General features: G+C 46.7%; 1 protein-coding gene across 1 annotated transcript in view; it reads right to left on the reverse strand.

Moving 5' to 3' along the window:
* Positions 1-18,273, reverse strand: part of UGGT2 (UDP-glucose glycoprotein glucosyltransferase 2) — a 273,428-nt gene that overhangs the window by 133,314 nt on the left and 121,841 nt on the right. Inside the window, exons 18-21 of the mRNA XM_054012252.1 lie at positions 14,977-15,100; positions 14,798-14,896; positions 13,321-13,415; positions 234-440 (exon numbers count right to left, since the gene is read on the reverse strand). Of these exons, the coding sequence (XP_053868227.1) occupies positions 234-440; positions 13,321-13,415; positions 14,798-14,896; positions 14,977-15,100 (525 nt within the window). The remainder of the gene's footprint in view (positions 1-233; positions 441-13,320; positions 13,416-14,797; positions 14,897-14,976; positions 15,101-18,273) is intronic.

An 18,273-nucleotide genomic window follows, 5' to 3' on the forward strand; every position in this document is an offset into this window, starting at 1 on the left:
TACAAACAAAATACCCCGGTAACTGTACTTAAGAACAATTATTTTATGGTTAAAATCACTTCCTTTGACCTCATGCTTCATGACACCAGGCAATAGGAAGTTATTCTCAGCTAGAAATGTGCCACCTGCAATATAACTGAAGTAAAGTATCTATGAACAGAAACAAAGAAATGGGCAATAGTTTATATAAAGACATCAAGTAACTATTATTTAATAAAATGTTGTTTACTGACCGGAACAAGCAATTTTTTAATTTTAGTTCCTGTAGCAAGGGCTTTTGCCGTCTCCTCCTTAGCTATCCTACTTAGGAAACTTTTTAAGCTGCTGTTTTTCTGTGTTAAAAAGGCAGTCAAAATTGCCCTTGCAACAGCTGTGTTATCTTCCGTTATTTTTGACATTGGATTGTTCACAATCCCAAGTCGCGTATGACTGCTTGTTTTCTGCAAACAAAGAAAAATATATAATTATAATCTTATAATTTAATCTACTCACACCTGATGTTTACATATTTATCATCTTAGTCATCTGTGCAGTGAAATATCCTTAGAACAATGGTTCTCAACCTTTCCAGACTACAGTACCCCTTTCAGGAATCTGATTTTTCTTGCGAATCCCAAGTTTCACCTCACTTAAAAACTACTTGCTTACAAAATCATAAAAAAAATACAAAAGTGTGACAGCACTTGCTTATTTCTCATTTTAATCATATAATTATAAAATAAATAGATTGGAATATAAATATTGTACTTACATTTCAGTGTGATACTTACCATATAATAGTATATACGGCAGTATAAACAATTCATTGTCTATATGAAATTTTAGTTTGTACTAACTTCGCTAGTTCTTTTTATGTAGCCTGTTGAAAAACTATGTAAATATCTAGATGAGTTGACATACCCCCTGGAAGATCTTTGCGTTTCCCTAGGGCAGGGGTTCCCAAATTTGGTTCACAGCTTGTTCAGGGTAAGCCCCTGGTGGGCCACGAGACGCTTTGTTTACCTGAGTGTCCGCAGTTACGGCTGCTTGCAACTCCCAGTGGCCGCAGTTCACCGTTCCCGGCCAATGGGACCTTACCCTGAACAAGCCATGAACCAAGTTTGGGAACCCCTGCCCTAGGGGTACACCTACCCCAGGTTGAGAATGACTGCCTTAGAGTGTTTATTTTTGGCTATTAGTTTTAATGGAAAATATATGTGTGACTGCTAAACGTTGACTTTCAGTTAGCAATAGAAAAGGCAGCTAGTAGGCAGATATTTACCCCGTAACAAATATTTTAAATACAAGATATTCTTCGTGGAATGACTACTCTGACAATTCAGTAGGGAGTACATTTTTAATTAGTGTTAATTATGTGCCATATTTCACTTGCATAACTTTCAAAAATGGCTCAATATATTTTCTCAAGTTTCTTTAAAAGAGTCAACTTCAGCAGAGAATAAACTGGAGAAATTCACTTAATTATCCCCCAAATCTTGATCATACATCAGAAAGAAAATCTTGAATACTTATTAAAGGCAGTGATGACACACAAGCCTATGGAGGAAAAGACTGATAAGAAATTATTCCTTGGATGAGTGAGTAAGGACAGTCTGATGAGGTGACTTTCTAGTCCTCTAAAATCAAGGAGAAGCAAATGAAATGTACTGCAGTAAAGGATTAAATCACTGGCATTCAAATTGTAGCCTCAGTCTCTAAATTGCAGCTCTTGACTGTGTACCCTGAACTGTGCCCTGATTTCAAAAAGGAAATGCCCAAGTGGCCATACTCCAGCTAGGATAGGAGAGCAACACATTCTGGTCACTCTCACTCCCTATCTCTGATGCCCCTTATGCCAGAGACTGTGAGGAGTGAGGTGTAGGAGTGGCTTATCCCACTCCACAGGCAGTGGTTCTCAAAGCCAGTCCGTCGCTTGTTCAGGGAAAGCCCCTGTCAGGCTGGGCCAGTTTGTTTACCTGCCACGTCTGCAGGTTTGGCCGATCGTGGCTCCCACTTCGCCGCTCCAGGCCAATGGGGGCTGCAGGAAGGGTGGCCAGCACATTCCTCGGCCCGCGCCACTTCCTGAAGCCCCCATTGGCCTGGAGCGACGAACCGCGGCCAGTGGGAGCTGCGATCAGCCGAACCTGAGGACGCGGCAGGTAAACAAACCGGCCCAGCCCGCTACGGGCTTTCCCTGAACAAGTGGCGGACCAGCTTTCAGAACCACTGCTCTAAGGACTCAACTTGGTGGTGGTTTCCACTCCCTTTGTACATCCTGAATTGACTCAAAGGATTGGAACAGGGCTGAGAAACTGCCCCAAAGTACTGACGCAGTTTCTTGACCTTTTGAAACAATATGTATAGCCCTCAGGCTGAAAATTTTGGACACCACTAGATTGAATGGTTCACACAGAAAAGGGGATTTATCCAGATCAGCCCCTCTCCCAGTCAACTAAAGCATCTCCCATGTGGAATTTTTTGTTAGTTTGTTTGGTATTTTTAATAATATTTCATGTATTTGAGTTGTGGGATGCAGCCCTATACAGAACATTGTGCATCACTTGTTTTAAGTTGCTCTCATTTTTTTCTCACCTGTTCTAGGATTTCTGCCTCTGAGTTTTTTTTTCTGGTGCCAGGAAACCGATAGGCAGTTCTTACACATTTCCTTCATTCTCCATGGTAAATACCAATACAAGAAAAGCTCCATTTTCCCTCCTGGAGCTTACATGTACACTAGCCTGGACTCGTCAATGATTAGTAAATTTACTTTTATTAATTTCATTTTTTTCTTTACATCTTTTGCCATTCTCTTTCATTGGATCCTTATTTCCCTACTCACAACATTCATTTTATCTCACCCCTACCTAACACAAGTCAAATTTTAATATTAAGGAAATGTAATTGTTTGTGAAAGGTGCTAGAATAAGAACCCTGAAGATTAAAGTCTCCAAAACAGACACAGATAGTTAGCTTCTTAATGCCGCCACACCAATCTGTTTCCACCCTGGCTGACAGTAACTACCTTTACCAGATTTCAGAGTAGCAGCCATGTTAGTCTGTATCCGCAAAAAGAACAGGAGTACTTGTGGCACCTTAGAGACTAACAAATTTATTAGAGCATAAGCTTTCGTGGGCTACAGCCCACTTCTTCGGATGCATATAGAATGGAACATAAATTGAGGAGATATATATACACACATACAGAGAGCATGAACAGGTGGGAGTCGTACAGATACAGACATCATCTTCCTTTCCAAATGCAAGCAGATGGACATCAAACCAAAAGGACTAAAGGTAAAAAATTCATTACAATCTACATATCACACAGACTATGCTGAGAGACTGTGTCACACACTCTCAAAGAAACTGCGAAACCACCTGATCAGCATCCTATACAGCAAACAGGGAAAGATTAAGAATGAGCTCTCAAAACTGGATACTCTCAGAAAAACCAACCTTCCTCATGGATAGACTTTACAAAAACTTGACAAGCTATTTACAACACAAACTTTGCCTCTCTACAAAGGAAAAAGGACACTAAACTATCTAAACTGCTACATGCCACAAGGAGCCACAATAGTAGTTCCCTTCACCCACCCAACAATATTGTTAATCTTTCCAGCTATACTCTTCGCCCAGCAGAAGAGTCTGTCCTATCTCGGGGCCTCTCCTTTTGTCCCTCCAGACCCATGAACATGATACAGTTCTGCGGTGACCTAGAATCCTACTTTCGATGTCTCCAACTCAAAGAATATTTCCAACATACCTCTGAACAGCATACTAACCCACAGAATCCCCCCTATCAGCACTACAAAAAAAAGGATTCTGCGTGGACTCCAACGGACGGTCGAAACAACAGACTGGACTTCTACATAGATTGCTTCTGTCAATGTGCAAAGGCTGAAATTGTGGAAAAGCAACATCACTTGCTCCATAACCTCAGCCATGCTGAACACAACGCCATCTACAGCCTCAGAAACAACTCTGACATAATCAAAAAGGCTGAGAAAGGGGGTGCTGTCGTCATCATGAATAAATTGGAATATGACCAAGAGGCTGCTAGACAGCTCTCTAACACCACATTCTACAGGCCATTATCCTCTGATCCCACCGAGGATTACCTAAAGAAACTACACCATCTGCTAAAAAAAACTCCCTGACAAAGCACAGGAACAAATCTGTACAGGCACATGCCTAGAACCCCAACCAGGGGTATTCTATTTGCTACCCAAGATCCATAAACCTGGAAATCCTGGACGCCCCATCATCTCAGGCATTGGCACCCTAACATCAGGCTTGTCTGGTTATGTGGACTCTCTCCTCAGGCCCTACGCTACCAGCACTCCCAGCTATCTTCGAGACACCACTGACTTCCTGAGGAAACTACAATCCATAGGTGATCTTCCAGAAAACACCATCCTAGCCACTATGGACGTAGAAGCCCTCTACACCAATATTCCAAACAAAGATGGACTACAAGCTATCAGGAACAGTATCCCCGATAATGTCACAGCTAACCTGGAGGCTGAACTTTGTGACTTTGTCCTCACCCACAACTATTTCACATCTGGGGACAATATATAACTTCAAATCAGCGGCACTGCTATGGGTACCCGCATGGCCCCACAGTATGCCAACATTTTTATGGCTGACTTAGAACAACGCTTCCTTAGCTCTCATCCCCTAACGCCCCTACTCTACTTGCGCTACATTGATGATATCTTCATCATCTGGACCCATGGAAAAGAAGCCCTTGAGGAATTCCACCATGATTTCAATAATTTCCATCCCACCATCAACCTCAGCCTAGATCAATCCACACAAGCGGTCCATCTCCTGGACACTACTGTGCTAATAAGCGATGGTCCCATAAATACCACCCTATACCGGAAACCTACTGACCGCTACACTTACCTACATGCCTCCAGCTTCCATCCAGGACACACCACACATTCCATTGTCTACAGCCAAGCTTTAAGATATAACCGCATTTGCTCCAATCCCTCAGACAGAGACAAGCACCTACAAGATCTCTATCAAGCATTCTTAAAACTACAATACCCACCTGCTGAAGTGAAAAAACAGATTGCCAGAGCCAGACGAGTACCCAGAAATCACCTCCTACAAGACAGGCCCAACAAAGAAAATAACAGAACACCACTAGCTGTCACTTTCAGCCCCCAACTAAAACCTCTCCAACGCATCAGAGATCTACAACCTATCCTGAAAGATGATCCCTCACTCTCACAGATCTTGGGAGACAGACCTGTCCTCGCTTACAGACAACCCCTGAACCTAAAGCAAATGCTCACCAGCAAAGAACGGTTACTTACCTTCTGTAACTGTTGTTCTTCGAGATGTGTTGTTCACGTCCATTACACATTAGGTGTGCGCGCGCTGCGTGCACGGACGTCGGAAACTTTTTCCCTTAGCGGCTCCCGTCGGGCCGGCGGAGCCCCCACCTTCCCGCCAGAGCGGCGCCCCGCTCCAGGGTATATATATCCCTGCCGACCCGACCCCTCCGGTTCCTTCTTGCCGGAGACTCCGACAGAGGGGAAGGAGGGTGGGAAGTGTAATGGACGTGAACAACACATCTCGAAGAACAACAGTTACAGAAGGTAAGTAACCGTTCTTTCTTCTTCGAGTGATTGTTCACGTCCATTACACATTAGGTGATTCCCAAGCTTACCATTGGAGGTGGGTAGGAGTCAAGGTACAACTGACTGTAACACGGCCCGGCCGACCATCGCGTCCTCTCTGGTCTGATGATGGATCGCGTAATGGGCTGTGAACGTGTGTATGGACGACCAGGTGGCTGCCTTACAGATCTCCTGGATCGGGACCTGCGCCAAGTAGGCCATTGAGGACGCTTGGGCTCTAGTCGAATGGGCCCGGATCTCCGGGGCCGGAACATTGGCGAGCTCATAACAAGTGCGTATGCAATGCACAATCCATGCCGACAAGCGCTGTGTCGAGATAGGCAAGCCTTTCATACGTTCCGCAATCGCAATGAACAGCTGGGGTGTTCTGCGGAACGACCTGGTCTGCTCCAGGTAAAATGCCAATGCCCTTCGGACATCCAGGGTATGTAGGCTGCGGTGGTGAGGATCCGTATGGGGTTTTGGGAAAAACACCGGGAGGCAAATGTCTTGCCCCATGTGAAACTGTGACACCACCTTTGGGAGGAATTTGGGGTGCGGCCTAAGTTGCACCTTATCTTTATGGAACACCGTATAGGGTGGTTCCGACGAGAGGGCCCTCAATTCCGATACCCTTCTGGCCGACGTGATGGCCACGAGAAACGCCACCTTCCACGAGAGGTGCGTGAGGGAGCAAGTGGCCAGGGGCTCAAAGGGAGGACTCATGAGTCTATTTAGGACTAGGTTCAGAGACCACGTCGGAACCGGCGGGCGTGAGTAGGGAAACACCCTTTCCAGACCCTTGAGGAATCGGGCCACTGTGGGGTTGGAGAATACTGACACTCCCAACTCTCCCGGATGGAAAGCCGAAATAGCGGCTAAGTGAACTCTAATAGAGGCGGGCGCAAGCCCTTGATTCTTGAGGTGCAGTAAATAGTCCAAGATGGACGGAACCGAGGCCTGTAAAGGCTGTATGCGTTGAGGCTCACACTAGTGGGAGAACCTTTTCCACTTCGCCAGGTATGTTGCCCTTGTAGAGGGCTTCCTACTATTAAGGAGGATTTGCTGAACCTGGTGAGAGCACCTGTGTTCTGCATCGTTCAGCCAGAGAGATACCATGCCGTGAGATGAAGCGAAGACAGGTTCGGGTGGAGTAGGCGACCTTTGTCTTGCGTGACTAGGTCGCGATGGAGGGGAAGGGTGATTGGATCGGCTACGGACAGTTCCAGCAGGGACGTGAACCAATGCTGGCGAGGCCAGGCCGGGGCAATAAGTATGATCGTTGCCCTGTCCCTGCGGGTCTTGAGAAGAACCTTGTGCATAAGTGGAAATGGAGGGAAGGCATATTTTAGGCTCCCTCCCCATGGGATCATGAAAGCATCCGCTAATGATCCCGGGCTGAGGTTCTGGAACGAGCAGAACTGAGGGCATTGGCTGTTGTCTCTGGTGGCGAATAGATCCACCCGGGGAAACCCCCACTTCCGGAAGATCGAATGCAGGACGTCTCCTCTCAGTGTCCATTCGTGCATTCGATAGGATCGGCTAAGCCGTTCTGAATTCCCCGAAGATACGTCGCGATGAGGTGTATCGCATGGGCTATCCAGAAGTTCCATAATTGGAGTGCCTCGCGACAGAGGGGAGAAGACCGGGACCCGCCCTGCTTGTTTATATAGAACATGGCGGTAGTGTTGTCCGTCAGGACTGCCACGCTGTGACCTTTTAGGAAGGCGTGGAAGGTCTGGCAGGCGAGGCGAACCGCTCTTAGCTCCTTCAGATTGATGTGAAGCAGCTTGTCCTCTTTGGACCACAGCCCTTGGGTCCGCAGTTCCCCCAGGTGCGCCCCCCAGCCCATGTCTGATGCGTCTGTCACTAACGTCAGAGTGGGTTGTGGGGCAGCAAAGGGGATCCCTTCGCATACCTGCTGGCGATCGAGCCACCAGCGTAGTGAGCTGAGCACCTGGTTCGGGATCGTGACTACTTGATCCAATGGGTCTCTGTTGGGGCGATGCGTGTGGGCGAACCACAACTGTAAAGGCCGGAGTCTCAGCCGGGCATGTCTGACCACGTGCGTGCAAGCTGCCATATGCCCCAGAAGCTGCATGCAACACCTTGCCGTTGTCGTGGGAAATTTTTGGACCGAGCTTACGGCCCCGTGAATTGACATGAACCGTGCCTCTGGTAAACTCGCTCGCGCGGTTACCGAGTCCAGGGTAGCACCTATGAAGTCCAGCCTCTGTGTGGGGACTAACATGGATTTCGGCACGTTGACCCGGAGGCCGAGCTTGTCGAACATCTGCAAGGCCAGCGTCACGTGAGATCGGACCTCGGCCTCCGACCTGCCCGCGAGTAGCCAATCGTCCAGGTACGGGAACACACGCATCCTTCTTTTTCGAAGGAAGGCTGCTACCACGGACATGCACTTTGTAAACACCCGTGGAGCTGACGCCAGGCCGAAGGGCAGGACAGTAAATTGGAAATGGCGCTGTCCGACGACGAAGCGCAGAAAACGCCTGTGGGCCGGATTGATTGCGATGTGAAAATAGGCATCTTTCATATCGAGGGCAGCATACCAATCCCCCGGATCCAGGGATGGGATAATAGTTCCAAGGGAGACCATACGGAAGCGCGCTTTGATCAGAAACCTGTTTAGATCGCGCAGGTCCAAGATAGGACGGAGGCCCCCTTTCGCCTTGGGGATCAGGAAGTATCTGGAATAGAATCCTTTTCCCCTTAGGTCCAGAGGGACCTCTTCTACTGCTCCTGCAGTGAGAAGGGTCTGTACCTCCTGTATGAGGAGTTGCTCGTGAGAAGGGTCCCTGAAGAGGGACGGGGAAGGGGGATGGCAGGGAGGGGGCGAGGAAAACTGGAGGGTATAGCCCGCCTTCACTGTGCGCAGGACCCAGCGGTCCGATGTTATGCGCGACCAGGCCCGGTAGAATTGGGACAGACGGTCCTTGAAACCCAAAGGAGGATCCGGTATATGAAGTGGTACGCTGTCCTCGGGCGTAGCTTCAAAAGCCTGGTTTATTTCCCGGCTGCGGCTTGCCCTGGCCGTGATTCTGGCCCTGGTTAGGCGTATTGTTACGTCTCCGTCTGTTATCCCTGCCTCGACGGCGGTAAGGCTCGTGTCGGGGCCGAGGGTGGTAATGCCTTTGCGGCGGCTGGGGTTTGAAGGGCTTACGCTGCGTTACCGTCGTGTGCATACCCAACGACTTAAGGGTCGCTCATGAGTCCTTAAGGCTATGTAGCCTGGCGTCCGTCTGGTCGGAAAACAAGCCCGAACCTTCAAACGGGAGGTCCTGCAGCGTGGTCTGCACCTCCGGCGGGAGACCTGAAGCCTGCAACCACGCCGAACGCCTCATCACGACTCCCGACGCGATTGTTCTAGCTGCAGCGTCGGCTGAGTCCAGTGCGGCCTGTAAAGAGGTCTTGGCCACTGCCATTCCCTCGTCCACCAGGGCCGTGAACTCCGGATGCGCGTCCGGTGGGAGGGAGTCCTTGAACTTGGCGACTGATGCCCAAGAGTTAAAATTATGCCTGTTTAGAATCGCCTGCTGATTGGCGATTCTCAGTTGCAGGCCCCCCGATGAATAGACTTTCCTCCCGAATAGGTCCAATCTCTTAGCTTCCTTGCCCTTGGGGGCAGGAGCTTGCTGGCCATGTCGCTCCCTTTCGTTGACCGCCGAGACCACCAGCGAACAGGGGGACGGATGTAGAAAGAGGAAGTCAAACCCTCTAGATGGGGCGAAGTATTTCCTCTCCACTCCCCTTGCAGTTGGCGCACTGGAGGCCGGTGTTTGCCACACCGTCTTATAGTTGGACTGTACTGTCCGTATAATCGGGAGAGCGACTCTGGAGGTGCCCTCTGGGCTCAGGATATCGAACATGGGGTCGTCCTGCTCTATGGTCTCCTCCGCTTGCAAACCCAGATTGAGGGCTACCCGGCGAAGCAGGTCTTGGTGTGCCCGATGGTCAATCGGGGGAGGGCCGGACACCAGTGTGCCCGCTACCGCCTCATCTGGCGAGGAGGAAGAGGTCGGGGCCTTCTGCCCATCCTCATTGTCCTGCAATCCGGCATCAGCCAATTGCTCCTCTGCGGCCTGACCCGCCGCGTGGGATTGGGACGGTACCGTACTCGGTGCCGAGTCCACTCCTTCCCGCTCCGGTGGTCTAGAGACCGTTGCCTCCCTATACGATGGCGGACGGTGCCGCGGGGAGCGGGATCGGTACCGGGATGGCCCGGATCTCGAGGCTCCCGATGGGGGCTCTTGTTGGCGGTAGGCCCAGGGTGTCCAAAATGGCCATTGGCTCGGCTGGCCCCATTGTGACTGACCGTAGTCCCTGCTGGCTTGTGACCTACGGGCATAGCCGCCGTATCGGTCTGAGTCAGTCCCCGAGACCACGGACGGTGACCTGGAAGGCCACGGTGGGGCCGTGGAACGGTGCTGGTCCGGTCTTGGGGAGTAGCGCCTCCGCGACCAGGACCTGGAATGGCGCCTCGTCGACCTGGACCTGGAACGGTACCGGTGATCGGGGGACCGGGAACGGCTACGGCTGGTCGGCCTCGGGTAACGAGCCGCCGATGCTTCGCGGTGCCGACTCGTGCTCGGTTGCTGAGTCGGTGCCGGCCGTTTGTTGAAGCCCGACTGCTGCGGTGCTTCTTGCGCCGAGGGCAACCGGGAGTCCACCGAGGCGGAGCTCGACCGGGACCGGTCCCTGGAACGGTGCCGAGACGGCGACCGTGGTGGGCGCACCATCGCCGGCTTGCCTCTGCGCGGCAGCATAGGCGGGGCGCCTTCAGCGCGTGCCGGGGCCTCGACGTACAAGGCAATGAGGTCCTTAGCTGCCTCAAACGTGTCCGGAGTGGAGGGCTGTTCCACCAGTTCCTCCAGCCCTGCATCCTCGCTCGACGCGCTCATCCCGGGGCTCGACGGGCCCTTCGGCGCCGGAGCCACTACCGGGGTCCGTGATGAGGCCGTGTCGGCCTTAGGGGCACTCGAGGTCTTTACCGGTGCCGCCTTCTTGTGCGGGGAGCGACCTCGGGCCTTAGGTTGGCCCTTCACTTTTGCCGGCGAAGACGATCGGCGTCGTGCACTTCCCCGCTGGGTCGGTGCCGCGGTCTTCGGGTGACCCGCCGGTGCCGGTTCCCGCACCGAAGCCGGGGCGCTCCGCACGGAGGCGGACGGTGCCGTCGAAGTGGAGGGCTGTAACGCCGTCTCCATGAGCAGCTGCTTAAGGCGAAAGTCCCTCTCTTTTTTAGTTCTGGGCTTAAAGGCCTTGCAGATTTTGCAGCGCTCCTTCTGGTGAGCCTCCCCCAGGCAACGAAGACACGAAGCGTGGGGGTCGCTCAATGGCATAGGCCTGCGGCACGTGGCACAGGCCTTAAATCCCTGGGCGTGTGGCATACCCCACCGCCCGGGGCCGGTGCCGGGGCTGAACAAACAACCCCAGCAGGAACTTTAAGTACTCTAATGAACCGTTAACTACTGGTTAAACACTACACAACTAACTGATAACTGCTAGATAACTCTAATGTGCTAAGGGACACTCTCAGACGAGAGACAGAGTTGTTCCAACGCCGCCACGGACGGTAAGAAGGAACTGGAGGGGTCGGGTCGGCAGGGATATATATACCCTGGAGCGGGGCGCCGCTCTGGCGGGAAGGTGGGGGCCCCGCCGGCCCGACGGGAGCCGCTAAGGGAAAAAGTTTCCGACGTCCGTGCACGCGGCGCGCGCACACCTAATGTGTAATGGACGTGAACAATCACTCGAAGAAGAACCACACATCACTGAACAAAAACACTGATGCAGGAACCTATCCTTGTAACAAAGCCCGATGCCAACTCTGTCCACATATCTATTCAAGTGACATCATCATAGGACCTAATCACATCAGCCATACCATCAGGGGCTCATTCACCTGCACATCTACCAATGTGATATATGCCATCATGTGCCAGCAATGCCCCTCTGCCATGTACATTGGCCAAACCGGACAGTCTCTACGCAAAAGAATTAATGGACACAAATCTGACATCAGGAATCATAATACTCAAAAACCAGTGGGAGAACACTTTAACCTGTCTGGTCATTCAATGACAGACCTGCGGGTGGCTATTTTACCACAGAAAAACTTCAAAAACAGACTCCAACGAGAGACTGCTGAACTGGAATTGATATGCAAACTAGATACAATCAATTTAGGATTGAATAAGGACTGGGAATGGCTGAGCCATTACAAACATTGAATCTATCTCCCCTTGTAAGTATTCTCACACTTCTTATCAAACTGTCTGTACTGGGCTATCTTGATTATCACGTCAAAAGTTTTTTTTCCTCTTACTTAATCGGCCTCTCAAAGTTGGTAAGACAACTCCCACCTGTTCATGCTCTCTGTATGTGTGTATATATATCTCCTCAATATATGTTCCATTCTATATGCATCCGAAGAAGTGGGCTGTAGCCCACGAAAGCTTAAGCTCTAATAAATTTGTTAGTCTCTAAGGTGCCACAAGTACTCCTGTTCTTTTTACCTTTACCAGAGCTCAAGGAACTCATTCTCCATGCTCATTCAATCCTTGCTTCAATCTTCTCTGTGATTACCAATAATAGACTCAATTAGTGAAAATTGCTGTTAGTCTTTAATCCATGAAGAAGTTACCAATTCATTTGACATAGGCCAGTCACCCCCTGGATGGCAATGACTACTGCTGATTACAAACATTGACCATATTTGAAACTACCAACCTACATTTGAAACAGTCTGTATCCCAGTTCTTCAATCCATCTAATTACTTCTCTGGGTAGCTACTCAACCAGGGATATGGGGAAATGAGAAGTAATAGAAGTAGTCCTGACATCTATACTGTATGCTACAATTTCTCCACTGATAATTAGGTGTGGCTATGTTTACACTATGAGCTAGGGGTACTACACATACACATACTCTCCCTATCAGATATTAATAGTGGTGTAGCCACAGTAGCATGGAGAACAGCAGCAGCAGAAGCACAGATTAGCTGTGACGAGCACAAATCTGCCCAAATTCCATGGGTACGTACATGGCATGGCTTAGCCATGCTGCCGCTTTCACAGCTACACTATTATTCATACTTACGCTAGCTCTTATCGACGTGGCATGAGTATATGTATGCAAGCTGTGAATCACCCCTCTAGCTCATAGTGCAGACATAGCCTTTGACTGCAAATTTTAGAGGTAAAGTATTAAAATTTGTGTTACAGTTTATTACACAAGTAAAACATTTTGTCCCCTCTTCTGAACAATCCAAAAAGAGTTTTGGAAAACAGACAGAGATCATCATTTAAGAAACTTCCAAGAGAGATGGATTGAGTAATTCTCTCTTCTATATGACCCAGAAAGTCCCTTTTGCTATTGGTGTTCATATGGCATTTACTTGCAGTCCTTTAAATCCTGTTGGAAATAGCACAGAACTAACAGAAATAAGCAATCTCAAATGCAGAAGACCCTTCACGTTTCCATGAAACTAATTATTAGTCTATTAAAATGTTATATTATTTTACTAAATTTGCCAATAAGTATTATAAATCTTTGTTTCTTAAATTAAGATTACTTTCATATCTGCTATAATTTAACAAACAGAGTTGTGGACATTATTCATATTCTCCATAATCGCAGATACTTAAAATCATTATTTTCCAATAGGAATTGTTAGAAACTCACCAGGTGTTTCAAAGCTTTAGAAAGCAGATGTCTCCCAGCTGGCTTGTCAAAATCAGCAATAATCCAGATAGTTACTGCATATATTACATCTTCATCTGAAAATAACAAATAACCCAGTAAAAGAATTTTATTCTAAAAAGTTTAAGTAGATGAGAATATTGTCAAATAACAAAATCAAGGAAAGGCTCTCATCAATGTAACATAATCAGATGATAAACATCAATGTTTATTTAATAAAGTTATTCTGTCCTGTGATGTGCTGCTACACATTACTTCTTATCTAGATCATCACTGGTCATGGTCTCTGCTCCTGCATGTTACTGAGGTGGGAACTTACTTAAAATTCTAAATAGTATATTGCCAACCTCTAGTGTTTCAATCATCTGTTCCTTTCAAACTGAAGGTAAAAATATTCTAATATGCAAGAAAAAATATTCCTTTATGTTCAAAGTAATATTTAAATTGCAGCGCCAAAAAAAATCCAAAGACAACAAAAAAAACAAAAACCACCCAACAGCTACAGAAGCCAACCCTTTTACTCAGAAAGCAAGCACGCAGGTGAGTGCTAATCCATCAAAACATATTCTTCAGGAAACTTCAAGTAAGTAATTTCCTCTCCCCCAAAGACAGAGTTATAATAAATGTAGAGACTAAGCAGGGTAAACAGAGAAAAAAAATGTAACAGAGTGATCTTTAAAACAGGCAAAAGGAATTGAAAAAGTCAACATGGCATGAACAGCAGCAATATACAAGTTGAGGACTGGAGTACCTCCAGTACATTTTAATATTAATAGATATGATAGAGCGGCTACTGCTTCTCCATAGATAATGTTCCAGATAAGTTTCTGTTTTAAACTAAAATTTGCACCCTCCCTAAAATCCTCAAGTCAAGTCATATCAGCCTGATAATTGGAGTTTGTGGAGAAAATCTGAAGTCATTTGAATAAAGAGTTCCCAAAATAAAGCACCCTAAATATTAAGCTGTTTTTGTAGGTTGAAAGCTTTCTAATACTTTTTGCCTACATCTATAGGAAAAAAACAGGGCATTAGACACATGAATAACATATGGTCAGATTCTTCTTTGGGAGTAATATTAAAGACAGATTTGCAAAATTAAGTAACAGCACTCTGTTACTTTTTTGGTTTCAAGTAATCAGATTACTTCTCATGATTACGTTTTGCTTTAAAATAATCTAATACAATTAGGCTACTGTTTTAACAACTTTGATGGTGACTTCAAACCCATCATCAAACAAGCTTACTATCCCAAGAGATTTTGGATGTTGCATAAAAAACAAAAATCAGGGCTCACACAGATCCTTCTTAGACCAGTCTTTGTATTTATATTCACCTCAACCAACACTAACATTTCTTTATTATTCTGAGTTTCCATATAATTACTCACTTGTATGCATTACTGCCATAATTGTAGGCAAACAGTATTACATAGTTAAAAGGTTGTACAAAATAAATTTACCCCTTTTTGTTAAATACTTCATGTTCTGTGAAATTACAGCACTCTTATCTTGTGAGTCCAAAAAGGAAAAAGTAGAGAAATCTTCCACGCCAACAGGAACTGCAAAGTTAAATATATAATTTGTTACAATTAGGAGTTGAAAAACACATGATAACTAAACAGGGAAGAAAAGTATTTACCTGACATGGATATGAAATTTATGTATCTTCTCTTAGTGTCAAGAATAGTGGGATTTATACGGGAAACTACATTACGCTGATCCATGAGGAAATCTACCGCATCCATATGATCATTTAGCAAACCCTGTAATAGCAAAAATAAAACCCTCTTTTCCATAATTCCCATTTAATGTAACAATTTTAAGATAAACACAAGATGAGCATTTATCTATAAAATAAAATCCAGGATTGTGTCTCTGTGTGTCACTCTGAAGCCTAGAATGTCTGCGGTCTTAGTGTTGTCGGGGACTTTTAACCCAGACAGCACCGTTCGTTGTCTGACCGCAGAGAGAGAGACAGGCAACACCAGCAAGGTCCAATACAAGCTCTTTATTGAAGAGTGCACACAAAAGAGACAGAAACAGCTACAAGCATGGCTGAGAGTTCTTTTTGTCCAGAAGATCACCAGGTTCAATCATGAGTGGGATCTGAGGGCTGTTACTGTCCAATTTTTAAGTTCTCAAGTCACTTTGACTTTATGAATTACATCCATGTGACAGCAAGGCATGCATCTATTAAAACAATTTACCAAGGGTCATGATGGATACTCCATCGCTGACAAATTTTAAATTAAGAGTGGATGTTTTTCTAAAAAAAAAAAAAAAATGCTCTAGGGAAGTTCTACGTTCTGTATTATACAGGAGGTCAGATTAGATGATCACAATGGTCCCTCCTGGCCTTAGAATCTATGAACCTACACCATGCCAAGAGTCCAATACCACTGTAACATGTGAGTAACTCAACCAAGCACCACCCTTACTCTACAGCTAATTTGCATGCAACAATTTCATTGGTTGTATGAGGGAGACTGCACAGATGGTGGATTACTTGGCCCAACTGCCACAGTTCTTCAAAACTACTCACACAACACAACTAGCATACAACAAATGAAGGTTATTTACTTGTAACCAGAGTATTTTCAGATGACTCTGCATATTCACTCTTATAGGTACTGCACTGCCTGGTGGTGCCTAATGGTAGAACCTTCTCCAAGTCATGCCTGCTGGAGCCCATGTGTGCTCCCTCATATCCCTATCTTCTCCAAATGTTCTGAGGATGAGGCCATATAGCGTGGTGCTGTGCCCTCTACTGCCTCAACCCAGAAGACCATAATAGAACTCTGAAAAACAGGAGAAGCTGGGTGGGAAGTGTGAACATGCAGAATCATCTTGAAAAACTCGTTACCAGTAACCAGCCTTCATTTCCTCTTCACGTGGCTCTGCGTATTCCCACTTATGGATAGTTTAACAACCAGTGCTGGGAGATGGAAACACAATCCTAATTAAATAATGATTGAAGCACTGCTCTGCCACATTTGGCATCTGCTCTAGCAACTAGATCCACTGCATAATGTTTAGTTAATGTGAGCACTAACTTCGAAGTAGCAGCCTTGCAAACTTCCCTAATAGGAACATGTTTAAGACAAGAAAAAGATGCTGGTACAGCCCTAGTAGAATGAGACCATACAACCGGCAGCTCAGGAGTTTCAGCTTACTCATTACACTGCACGATGCATTGTTTAACCCCAGGGGTGGGGAATCTACAGCCCATGGGTCAGATCCTCACAGCTCCTGAAGGTAAGTTCAACGTGGCTATCAAATGATCCACAAGATCAGGGAACTGCAAAGCATCCTCAGAAGGGGAGGATGCTGAAGCCACACTCACATGCTTATCATGCAACTCTAGGTATGTGCGCGCCCCGCACACAATTGCCAGAACATTTTCCCTTGGTGGTATTCATCAGGGTGGCTCAAGCACCCTCTACTGCCATGTACCACTAGCACTAATATAAAGCGCCCAGCTGACCCTGTGCCCCCTCAGTTCCTTCTTTCCGGAAACTCCGATGTAGAGGGGTAGGAGGGCGGGTCATGGAATGGACATATGCAATACATCTCGAAGAACAACAATTATGACAGATTAGTAACCCTTTTCTTCTTTGAGCGGTTGCACATGTGCATTCCACTCTTGGTGACACCCAAGCAGTGATGTAGGCAGAGGGATCAGATTCACATATACACAGCTCAACCAAATTTGGCATTATTCCTAGAGTAACGGGTGATGACATAACGGGAGGAGAAAATGTGCACTGATGACCAGGTTGCTGCTTTACAAATGTCCTGGATAAAGATCTGTGCTAAGAATGCCACTAAGGATGTTTGTAATCTTGTGGAATGAGCAGTCAGGTACTTGGCGGCGAAATACCTGCCTGATTCGTAACAAGTGTGGATACACAGTTATCCAGAATGAAATTCTGTGTGAAGAGATTGGAGTCCTTTTATTTTGTCCGTTACAGCCATAAACAGTTAGGTCTATGTAGAATGCTAGAGCCCATCTAACATCCAATGAGTGTGGTCATTGTTCATTCTTATTTACATAAGGCTCTGGGTAAAAGACAAGTAGGTAAATTGCTTGATTTCTATGAAATTGGTAAACTACTTTTGGGAGGAAACTTAGGTGAGGATGTAAATACACCTTATATTTAAAGAAGACTGGGTATAGTGGCTCTGATGTGAAGGCACATAGTTCATAAACTCTTCTGGCAGACATGATGGCAATTAAGAATACCACCTTCCAGGAAAGAAATAGGAAGGAGCACATTGCTAAAGACTCACATGGTGGACTCATAAGTTTTGACAAGACCAAGTTCACGTCTCCTGGGGGAACAGGCTTCCTTACTTGAGGGTACAACTTTTCTAGGCCTTTGAGGAATCTGACTGCCATGTCATTTGAAAAAAACAGAATGGTTAACCAGCCGAGGATGGAAAGCTGATATTGCTGTCAGATGGACCTTGATAGAAGAAATTGCTAAACCTTTCAGTTTCAGGTGCAACAAAGAGTCAAGTATATTTTGGATGGATGAATGCATCAGCGAGACTACAGTTTGGGAAGCCCAGACTGAGAACCGCTTCCATTTTTACAGGTAGGCGGGTCGTAGGGAAAACAGCAGGGCATGAACCGCATCGCTTCGAGCACATCTTTTTCTTTTGCAGTTCTGCCATAACACATGGAACCAACCTTACAAATGTATACACTATCCATACCAAAAACTATTCTCTGCTACAAATTATACTAAGAACAAACAACTGTAGTTATAAAGTTAACAAGGCAATAAACATGGAGAAAACCCTGGGTCCAAAGGACTGGAGTGGTTCACTTCCGGAAGGAATTGAGGTGCTAGGCAGAGCAGAGCCCCTGCTCTCAGGAACATTTAAAGGCATCTAGGGAAAGACTAGTAGTAGGCACACGTGTGGTCCGGCA

The sequence above is a fragment of the Malaclemys terrapin genome, chromosome 1 (assembly GCF_027887155.1).
Source record: "Malaclemys terrapin pileata isolate rMalTer1 chromosome 1, rMalTer1.hap1, whole genome shotgun sequence".
Taxonomy (NCBI): Eukaryota; Metazoa; Chordata; order Testudines; family Emydidae; genus Malaclemys; species Malaclemys terrapin.